Raw genomic sequence first — 11,752 nt, 5'->3', positions numbered from 1 at the left:
AGCTGGACAGCCCATCACTACAGCTCTGTTTTCATGTATTATGCCAATGTCCTGTACCCACACACAATAGGAAACTGAGGGAGAGAATCCACACTATAGCCCAACGGCATGTGGGTGCATCTCCTGCACCTCCTCCCCAGAAAAAGGGTGACTGCTGAGGACGTCTAAAAATGGGGTAACTCTCTGTAGGACCATTATAAGTTGAGATGCTTGGCAAGGTTAAGAAAGCAGCGTTAAAGCCTCCTACAGATATATACAAATATCCATATAAAATGAATAAAACCTTTTTTAATGTAATTTCTTCGGTCACTAATGTGGTTTTCTTTTTCCTTCTAGGACAATGTGGAACAGACAGCATCATGCACACAAAGAGGCTTGGTGGATGCTACTGGCTATACAGCCGACCGTTTATCCTTAAACCAAGGTAACTTTTTTTTTTTCATATATACATTAGCACATCTTAAGTATATTCCATTGTGTTTTTAAAGGGAACCTGTCTGGTCACCAAACTTTAATCCTGTAGAGTTGGGGTTAATATGCAGGTTAATAGCATTCTAAAGTCACTGGCTAAGTACATGGTAAGTGCTGGCTGTAACTATGCTCCAACACTTGACAGCTGGCTCTGCTGTGCAACACTACAGAGCTGACTGTCAGTCTCAGGGCATGATTACATACTCAACTCACTGACTGAAGCCACGCCTCTCTTCTTACTGTAAGCTTCTGGCTTTCAAAGTTAATTTCCTTCCAATAGCTGGGCTTTCAGTGCGGTGGCTACACAGCTTTAGATTAACCTACAGGTTAAACCCATCTTTGCCAGTTAACTTTTGGTGACCTGATCGGTTCCATTTTAAGGGCTCATGCGCACGTAACTGCATAATCTTCTGCAGCGATTTGACAGCACATGTGCGTGTCAAATCGCTGCAGAAACACTGCATAATGGATGTAGTATTTTTGTTAAAAGCCGATGTCATGCGCCTTGGCTGCTGCCCCCACCATAGACAGAGTGGGAGCTGCATCCAGAACGCACAAATAGTTGACATGCTGCATTTATGAACGCACGGATTTGGGTCAAAATTTTACCACCCAAATCACTGCATTCATAAAAGCAACGTATCATACATGATCTACATATTGTGCTGGGGACGCAGGATGCATGCATTTACGCTGCAGTGCAATACGCAGTGTAAATGCATGCAAGTACGCAACGTGCGCATGAGCCCTTAGGCATACAAGTTGCCACACCAATGAACGTGTTGTGCATAGTGTTCTAAAGACTTTCCCTAAACTGCTGCCACAGTATGGAAACATAAAATTTATATATTTGAATTGGGCTGTTTTCTTATGGTATATTTGCACCAGATTCCAATTCTTTCAGAATTTTCCATCAGGCAGTGATTAACATGCTGTTTGAATTTTTGAACATTTTTGTTTAACAAATTACTTAACCCTTTTACAACCAAGGATGTACTGGTACATCCATAGTCCACTCCTCACGTTTATCGCGGTCTCCAGCTCTGATCAGCAGACGTGTGGCTAACTGGCATGGGTGGATTGTAGATGTGCCTGTTAACCCCTTAAATCGTGCTGTCAAACACTGATAGTGCAATCCCTGCTTTGGCCCTTTTAAATCGTGCTGTTTCCCCTCCTCCATTGTCACCCTTGTGACGTGATCACGGGGCACCATTGTGTTGTCATGGTAGCACGGGTCAGCTGATCACTGCTCACGCTGCCATTAATTCCTGTGAAAAATGACAGTGCTGGGGCTCACAGGAGATGAGGATGTCTGCTGATCAGAGCAATGCTGCTCTGGTTGCTCTGATCAGCATACAGGTACAGGCAATTGGACTGTGCAGTTAGTCACCTAGGGGGACTAGTAAAATAAATGTGTATATATTAAAAAAATAAATATTTAAGACAACCCTCTTTTGCCCTATTGAAAATAAAACTGCTAAAAATAAACATTTGATATTGCCACATTCAGAAATGCCCGATCTGTCAAAATATAAAATCAATGAATCTGATTGGTACGATGTGGCAAGAAAAAATTTCAAATGCCACAATTATGTTTTTAGTCACTGCAACATTTCTTTAAAATGCAATAACAGGTGATCAAAACAACGCATCTGCGCAATATGCAATAGTTTAAAAACATCAGCTAAAGACGTAAAAAATAAGCAATCACTGGGCCCCAGATCCCAAAAAATGAGAACGCTATGCGTCTCGTAATATGGCAACAAAAGTTATTATTTTTTTTTTTTTTTAAACCGGTTAGATAAAAGTATACATATTTGTATCTACGAACGTGAACTGACCTGAGGCATCATATGGACACATCAGTTTTATCGTATAGTGAACATTGTGAATCTAAAATAAGTGGAATTTCACCTTTTACTTTCTCCACATATGGAATGGTTTTCCCATTTTTCCAGTATACTAATGGTAAAACTAAAGGTTTCATTCAAAGGTACAACTCGTCCTGCAAAATAAAAGCCCTCATATGGCTATATTGACGAAAAAATAGCTATGGTTCTCAGAAGGGGAGGGAAAACGAAACTGGAAAAACTGAAAATTGCCTGAGGGTGAAGGGGTTAATACAAATGTGTGTTTTTTTTGTTTTTTTTTTGTTTAACCCCTTAACGACCCATGACGTACTGGGTACGTCATGGATAGTGTGCGGTTAATCCCCGCCCCCTGCCGTGGGCAGGTCGTGGCGATCCGCGCATATATAAGCTGTTTTCAACAGCTGACATGTGTGCCTGCTAGTTGTGAGTGGAATCTCTTCCACCCGCGACTATTAACCCCTTACATCTCGCTGCCAAAATCTGGCAGCGAGATGTATATGTGCGCCGCCATTAGCCCGCCCCATCGGAAGTCACGTGACATGATCACGTGACTTTCGGTGGTTGCCATGGTAGCACAGGGTCATGTGATGATGCCTGTAGCTAACATGAGTCACTTTCGCTCAATGCCGGAATACAGCCGGCATTGAAAATAAAGCAGTATATCTGCAGATCTTTTCTCTGTAGCTGTGATCTGGAGATATGGCAGAGCAATCAGATTGCTGATCGCTATAGCCCCCGTAGGGGGACTAGTAAAATAAAGTTAGTTTTAAATTAAAAATAAAAAACCTAAGTTCAAATCACCCCCTTTTGCCCCATTGAAAATTAAAGGGTTAAACTAAAAAATATGCACATTTGGTATCGCCGCATTCAGAAATGCCCGATCTATCAAAATATAAAATCAATTAATCTGATTGGTAAACGGCGTAGCGGCAAAATTCCAAACGCCAAAATTATGTTTTTTGGTCGCCGCAAATTTTGCGCAAAACGCAATAACAGGCGATCAAAACGTAGCATCTGCGCAAAAATGGTACAGTTAAAAATGTCAGCTCGAGACGCAAAAAATAAGCAGTCACTGAGCTATAGATCCAGAAAAATAAGAGCGCTGCGGGTTTTGGAAAGTGCACCACTTCTTTTGTGGACAAGCTTGTAAATTTTTTTTAACCCCTTAAATATAAGTAAACCTATTCATGTTTGGCGTCTACAAACTCGCATCGGCCTCAGGCATCACACCAACCCATTAGTTTTACCATATATTGAATACGGTGAATAAAATATCCCAAAAGATATTGTGCAATCACACTTTTTTTGTAATTTTTCCATACTTGGAATTTTTTTGGCGTTGTCCAGTACACTATATGGTAAAACTCATGGTTTCATTTAAAAGCACAACTCGTCCCGCAAAAAAAACAAGCCCTTATATGGCAATATTGACAGAAAAATAAAGTTACGGCTCTTGGAGAAAGAGGAAAAAACAAAACTGAAAGACGCAAAGTGCCCGGGGGCTGAAGGGGTTAAAGTGTTCAATTTTCTTGCATATTTAACGGCACTCATGTCCCTTTTTTTTGTCCCCAACAATAGTATGCGTGCATGTTTGTGCTCAATTTTCCTTTATAACAGCTTTTAAAGGGGAACCTGTCATCAGATTTGGGGCCTATAAGCTGCGGCCACCACCACTGGGCTCTTGTATACAGCATTGTAACATGCTGTATATAAGAGCCCAGGCTGCTGTGTAGAGCATAAAAAACACTTTATAATACTCACCTTCAAGGTCTCTCTGGTGCAGACTGGTCAAATGGCTGTCTCCGTTCTCTGGGACCAGCACCTCCTCTCCGGCGATCGCTATCCTCCTTCTGAAGCCTGTGTGCATGACGTGTCCTATGTCATACGCCCTTGCCGGCACTGAGGTCCTGCACAGACGCACTTTGATCTGCCCTCCTCAGGGCAGATCAAAGTATTGTACTGCACTTGCGCAGGACCTCAGTGCCAGCAAGGGTGTATGACATAGGACGAGTCATGCACGCCAGCTTCAGAAGAAGGAAGACCAAGATGGTCAAAAGAGGAGGTGCTGGTCCTGGAGAATGGAGACACCCATCTGACCAGTCTGCATCGGAGCGACCTATAAGAGCTCACTGGCTGCAGCTTATAGGCCCCAAATCTGGTGACAGGTTTCCTTTTACGTACCACAATGTCCTGATGAAGCCGCTTCCTCTGCTAATCACTGACTCCTTTCCTGGACTCCAGTTTAGTTTTTTCCTCTCTAATCTTGAAGTTATCTTGATACTAATTACATCCAAACTTTTTGTAGCATTGTAATAACTGGGCCACAAGATCTCTAGTTTGGTGCTTTACAGTTGCCAAGGAAGTTAACCACTTCTTTTTTTTTTTAACTAGTCCCACAGAGATTCTTCACTCTCGTTTTTAGTTGTGTGTCAGTGTCTTTCATAATTTCCCTTTATTTGTGGTTCCATAAACATTTCTTGATCTTGGACTTGCTGATTTGTGGAGCTTGTTTCAAAAGTATGCAAAACCCTAGCCATCACCTTGAAAAAGTCCTTAATCAGGCCAAGTTTTATGTAGCTGCGGAAGGAAATCTTTCTGGAGTTACCAGAGGCTGGTGCAGAACATTCTTTCTCCCAGGCAACTGTTTCTTGGTGGCCATTTTTTTTTTTTTTTTTGTGAAATCTTTTTTGCTGTCCCATTTTGCAAAGAAAATTTAGATCTACCTAGTTTAGTTTGTGAGGCTCCCCAAACTCATGGCCTAGAAAATCAAAAGCTTCTCGACTTGGCTTCTATAACCAAATCTGCATCTGACTCTTCTTCGGGGCCCAGCCCAAGATGATGTTGGAGTGGGACTTGCAGCTCTAATCTAGGAGACTGGCCTAATTACTGAAGGAATATTTGTGAATTTCACTGAATTCTTTGATTTACTTGTTGTTCCAGCACTCTTCATTATACAGAAATGGCAATGTGTAAAATGGTCTCTTGGCTCCCTCTATACCATTGGAACAGCAAATGCCATGTGATTTGGTTTATCATTGAGCCAACTTGTGAGAAGTGTAACACAAGATGAGCTACAAATATGAGAGGCCCAAATTTTGTCTTTATCTGCAATTTTGCACTGAAAATACAGGAAATAAAGTAACAAACAGCATCACTCCCTTTGCCACAAATTTATCAAAAGTTGTTGGTGTGGTTTACACAAGTGTGACATGTTTAACAATGTCCTACGGCACAAGAACACAAATTTAATTTTGATAAAACCGTTGAAAGTAAAAACTTGGCAATTAAAAATACAACCGATATTCACAAAGTACAGGCAGATAATGAAGCTTTTTGTCATGTAACCTGTGAAACGCTCCAAAGCATGCAAATCCCTGAGATTTGACAACCTTGAAAAAACCCAAACGCTGTTTGTTACTGAAGTTTGAAAGCAAACTTCATAAGAACAGTGCAAAGTTATAACAATCCCAGCACCTAAAAAGCGATAGTAATGAAGAGGTAGGCTAAATTTATTGTAAAACTGGTGTCCGATAGGAAAAATCTGATTGCAGATTTGGAATCTGCCCATAAAAATGCTTTAAGAATATCAGTGATAAGACATTAAAATTATCTCCAAAATCCTGGCAGACCGGCTAGCATTGATCCTCCCATTGATAGTGGGACCGCATCAAGTGGGGTTTGTTAAAAACAGGTCAGCGGTGTTCAACATTCGCACAGTATTGGCAGTGTTGGAAGGAACAAAGACTGGGTCCGATAAAGGGGAACCTTTATCTTATCTTTATCTTAGCACTTAATGCTAAGACTAAAGGCCCCGTCACACTAAGCAACATCGCTAGCAACATCGCTGCTAACGAACAACTTTTGTGACGTTGCTAGCGATGTTGCTGTGTGTGACATCCAGCAACAACCTGGCCCCTGCTGTGAGGTCGTTGGTTGTTGCTGAATGTCCTGGGCCATTTTTTAGTTGTTGCTGTCCCGCTGTGAAGCACAGATCGCTGTGTGTGACAGCGAGACAGCAACAACTAAATGTGCAGGCAGCAGGAGCCGGCTTCTGCGGAGGCTGGTAACCAATGTAAATATCGGGTAACCAAGAAGCCCTGTCCTTGGTTACCCGATATTTACCTTTGTTACCAGCCTCCGCCGCTCTCACTGTCAGTGCCGGCTCCTGCTCTGTGCACATGTAGCTGCAGGACACATCGGGTTAATTAACACGATGTGTGCTGTAGCTAGGAGAGCAGGGAGCCAGCGCTAAGCATTGTGCGCTGCTCCCTGCTCTGTGCACATTTAGCTGCAGCACACATCGGGTAATTAACCCGATGTGTGCTGTAACTAGGAGAGCAAGGAGCCAGCGCTAAGCGATGTGCGCTGCTCTGTGCACATGTAGCTGCAGCACACATCGGGTAATTAACCCGATGTGTGCTGTAGCTAGGAGAGCAGGGAGCCAGCGCGAAGCATTGTGCGCTGATCCCTGCTCTGCACATTTAGCTGCAGCACACATCGGGTAATTAACCCGATGTGTGCTGTAACTAGGAGAGCAAGGAGCCAGCGCTAAGCATTGTGCGCTGCTCCCTGCTCTGTGCACATGTAGCTGCAGCACACATCGGGTAATTAACCCGATGTGTGCTGTAACTAGGAGAGCAGGGAGCCAGCGCTCAGTGTGCGCTGCTCCCTGCTCTCTGCACGTGTAGCTGCAGCACACATCGGGTAATTAACCCGATGTGTGCTGTAACTAGGAGAGCAGGGAGCCAGCGCTCAGTGTGCGCTGCTCCCTGCTCTCTGCACGTGTAGCTGCGTGCGCTGGTAACCAAGGTAAATATCGGGTTGGTTACCCGATATTTACCTTAGTTACCAAGCGCAGCATCTTCCACGCGGCGCTGGGGGCTGGTCACTGGTTGCTGGTGAGCTCACCAGCAACTCGTGTAGCGACGCTCCAGCGATCCCTGCCAGGTCAGGTTGCTGGTGGGATCGCTGGAGCGTCGCAGTGTGACATCTCACCAGCAACCTCCTAGCAACTTACCAGCGATCCCTATCGTTGTTGGGATCGCTGGTAAGTTGCTTAGTGTGACTGGACCTTAAAGCTAGAATTTCGACAATGGGCTTTGTCAATCTTTTCAGTTACAGAAGGGGACTAGGCAGGGGTGCCCCCTCTCCCGTTTGTTTGACTTGGCCCTTGAACCACTAGCCCAATAATTAATATAATCAGAAGATTTCTCAGGAATAAAGGTGGGGAATAGAGAGATACAAGTAACCTGCTTTGTGGAAGATATGCTCTTATTTGTCAGACTGGGAAAACCAACTAAAGAACATAATAGACAAACTGGCGTATTTTGGCTCCTTCTCAGGCTACAGGATAAACATAAGTATGTCAGATTTTATATTTAACACCCCAGGAAACAAGCAATGTGAGGGAATAGATGTATCCATAGCCTCCCACTACATCACTTATTTAGGGATTAAAATAGGCAGAGACTCAATGTCGTTATATAGACTTAACTATCCACACTTAATTGAAAAAATAACTAAAGAGCTAGATAGGCGGAAAAATCTTTCCCTGTTTGGCAGAGCACATCTGATAAAGGTAAACTTCTTGCATTTCCTATATCCTCTACAAATTATTCCCTTACTGCTGAAACACACTGACATTAAGTTGCAAAAGCATTTTGTGAATTTATGACAGGGAAAGAGACCAAGAGCAGCCTACTCAAAGCTGTGTCTACAGAAAAAAGGTGGTGGGGTACAAATGCCCATGATTAGACGGTACAACCTAGCAGCGCTTGCCAGACATATAAGACTGGATCAGTGGGACAACCTTCTTTTCTAATGTTCAGCTGGAGAGGGAGCCAACAAGCCCTTTTAACTTGCTTGCGATATTACATATGAAGCTAGATCACATGCCAACGTACGTGAAACAGAGCGGTTTAATAAGAGACGGTGGGGGCCTTGAGAGCACTGAGCAAAATGTAGACTCCCATATTGTCTTTCTACAGTCATATGAAAAAGTTTCGGCACCCCTATTAATGTTAACCTTTTTTCTTTATAACAATTTGGGTTTTAGCAACAGCTATTTCAGTTTCATATAGCTAATAACTGATGGACTCGGTAATATTTCTGGATTGAAATGAGGTTTATTGTACTAACAGAAAATGTGCAATCCGCATTTAAACAAAATTTGACCGGTGCAAAAGTATGGGCATCTCAACATAAAAGTGACATTAATATTTTGTAGATCCTCCTATTGCAAAAATAACAGCCTCTAGTCGCTTCCTGTAGCTTTTAATGAGTTCCTGGATCTTGGATAAAGGTATATTTGACCATTCCGGTTTACAAAACAATTCCAGTTCAGTTATACTTGATGGTCGCCAAGCATGGACAGCACGCTTCAAATAATCCCACAGATTTTCAATGATATTCAGGTCCGGGGACTGGGATGGCCATTCCAGAACATTGTAATTGTTCCTCTGCATGAATACCTGAGTAGATTTGGAGCGGTGTTTTGGATTATTGTCTTGCTGAAATATCCACCCCCTGCGTAACTTCAACTTCGTCACTGATTCTTGCACATTATTGTCAAGAATCTGCTGATACTGAGTTGAATCCATGCGACCCTCAACTTTAACAAGATTCCTGGTGCCGGCATTGGCCACACAGCCCCAAAGCATGATGAAACCTCCACCAAATTTTACTGTGCGTAGCAAGTGCTTTTCTTGGAATGCCGTGTTTTTTTGCCTCCATGCATAACGCCTTTTTGTATGACCAAACAACTCAATCTTTGTTTCATCAGTCCACAGGACCTTCTTCCAAAATGTCACTGGCTTGTCCAAATGTGCTTTTGCATACCTCAGGCGACTCTGTTTGTGGCGTGCTTGCAGAAACGGCTTCTTTCGCATCACTCTCCCATACAGCTTCTCCTTGTGCAAAGTGCGCTGTATTGTTGACCGATGCACATTGACACCATCTGCAGCAAGATGATGCTGCAGATCTTTGGAGGTGGTCTGTGGATTGTCCTTGACTGTTCTCACCATTCTTCTTCTCTGCCTTTCTGATATTTTTCTTGGCCTGCCACTTCTGGGCTTAACAAGAACTGTACATGTGTTCTTCCATTTCCTTACTATGTTCCTCACAGTGGAAACTGACAGTTTCTCTGAGACAACTTTTTGTATCTTTCCCCTGAACAACTATGTTGAATAATCTTTGTTTTCAGATCATTTGAGAGTTGTTTTGAGGAGCCCATGATGCCACTCTTCATAGGAGATTCAAATAGGAGAACATCTTGCAAGTGGCCACCTTAAATACCTTTTCTCATGATTGGATACACCTGCCTATGAAGTTCAAAGCTCAATGAGGTTACAAAACCAATTTAGTGCTTTAGTAAGTCAGCAAAAAGTAGGAGTGTTCAAATCAAGAAATTGATAAGGGTGCCCATACTTTTGCATCGGTCAAATTTTGTTTAAATGCGGATTGCACATTTTCTGTTAGTACAATAAACCTCATTTCAATCCAGAAATATTACTCAGTCCATCAGTTATTAGATATATGAAAACAGCTGTTGCAAAAACCCAAATTGTTATAAAGAAAAAAGGTTAACATTAATAGCGGTGCCCAAACTTTTTCATATGACTGTAAGTTTACCCCATTGTGGGAAGATCCCAATTTTATTCAAGGGTTGCAAAACAAATTATTTCTAGGATGGAAGCAGAGGGGGATACGGAGGCTGGGTGATTTACTGAAAACAGAGGAAGGGAGAGTTCTGAGCTGGGTGTAGGTATCGGGTAAATTTTATTGGAAAATCACCATTATCTACAATATTTACAAATAAGACATTACAGATCAGTGGTAAGAGGTCGGGAAAGCTGAGAAGGGAAGTTTTGATGTACTGATTGGTCAGGCAGCTGGGCATGAATCCTTTTCGATCATATACCAATGATTGAGAGATCAAATACAGGGCCCCTTGAAAGAGCAAATATTATAAAACCTGGGAGACTGCTCTAGGTGATCTCGATATCTGTGATAAAATTCTGAAAGTTGGAGGCTGTTAAAAAGTAATGATAAACGAAAAATGGAGGCAGATGCAATTCAAGCTAGTACACAACGCAATATACACCTTTAATATACTACATAGCAGCTCACCAGTGCATTTCTTGGAAAATTGCCCTAAATGCAAACTCCATAAAGCAAAACTGTTTCATTGCATGTGGGAATGCCCACAGGTGAGGGGGGTATGGGAGGAAGCGGTGGCGTAAATATTGAGGATTTGGAAAGTAGGTATACCTGCCACCCCTCAGGCCTGTTTTACTGTATAGAAGCCCCAACGGAAACTGATGAAGCAGGTGCTCACATTCCAGGTGTAATACACGTAGTATTGCTTGTCGTTAAGAAATGCCTACTTTCAAATTGGCTGATGACGTATTGGATATGTCATGGCTCCCTGGTACTTAAGGACTCGGTACATTTTTATTTTAAACATGGCATGATTAAAAAATGGTAATTAATGTTAAAGGGTGGTTAGTTTTGCGTAATCTGTTTTTTGTGCTTTGTGCTGCCAGAAAAGCCATCTACAGCACTCTCCTGCTAGGTTTCTGCTTGCCAAGTAGGCACAGGCACCTTTTTATGGCGCAAGGTAAAAGTCAGACAATGTAGTCTTTACCTTTTAGTGCACAGAGGATGTATGGACAACTACTGATGGAGTGGGGTTTCTATAAAACCATTACTAACTTGGAGGTTTGAAGTCTGCATAAATAAAAGGTTTCCCCATGCTGTCTTACTTCTCACACTTGGTTTGGTGCCAGCCTATTTCTTTTTCAGTAAATTCACAGGCCATCTACAGTACAGTTGAACAAAACATTGAAAAGTTCTCAGTTATCGTGAAGGTAACCTTTTGTAACAATGTTTTTTACATAGCAAAGTGAGATGATGTCACTTTGCGTGTTCAAACTGATCAGTTTAGGTCTTTAAAATGTTAGACTGCCCTCCCTCCCCTCCCAACCCCCTTGCTGTTTAGTGTATCTTTTAGCCTTTACTATAGGATTTAATTTTTTTTTTTTTTGCTCCCATCGGAAGCAGCATGATGTAGGCTCAGACACCATTATTCCAGTGATGTAATGCTTGCTGGGCAGCTTACTATATATTTTTAAAAAAAAGCTCTCTGCAGTTTTACCAACTGTCTGAATGCACCAGACACCGGTGTTATCCTCTTGCTGGCCGGGGACCAGTGGTCCTCAGTGCTGTTCACTGATGAAAGGTAGATTGCCCCAGAGCGGAAATGATGGCCGTCAATGATATTGGAGACGTTAAGGAGAGCGCTATGAATCAGCCACTGTTTGTCACCAGACAAGCCTTTGGTGGTAGTGGAAAATAACGGAGGTGCTCCTTGTGTAAATCGGTATAGACTATACCAAGGGAGATCCTAAGAT

General features: G+C 42.5%; 1 protein-coding gene across 3 annotated transcripts in view; it reads left to right on the top strand.

Moving 5' to 3' along the window:
- Nucleotides 1-340: 340 nt before the first annotated feature.
- GRB10 (growth factor receptor bound protein 10) overlaps nucleotides 341-11,752 on the top strand; it is a 148,746-nt gene continuing 137,334 nt past the window's right edge. For all 3 annotated transcript variants that reach the window (XM_075315044.1, XM_075315043.1, XM_075315042.1), the window contains exon 1: nucleotides 341-424. In XM_075315044.1, coding sequence (XP_075171159.1) covers nucleotides 360-424 — 65 coding nt within the window. In that variant the 5' untranslated portion in view covers nucleotides 341-359. The remainder of the gene's footprint in view (nucleotides 425-11,752) is intronic.

Source organism: Anomaloglossus baeobatrachus, chromosome 6 (genome assembly GCF_048569485.1).
Source record: "Anomaloglossus baeobatrachus isolate aAnoBae1 chromosome 6, aAnoBae1.hap1, whole genome shotgun sequence".
NCBI lineage: Eukaryota > Metazoa > Chordata > Amphibia > Anura > Aromobatidae > Anomaloglossus > Anomaloglossus baeobatrachus.
This window is presented reverse-complemented; position numbering and strand designations above follow the sequence as displayed.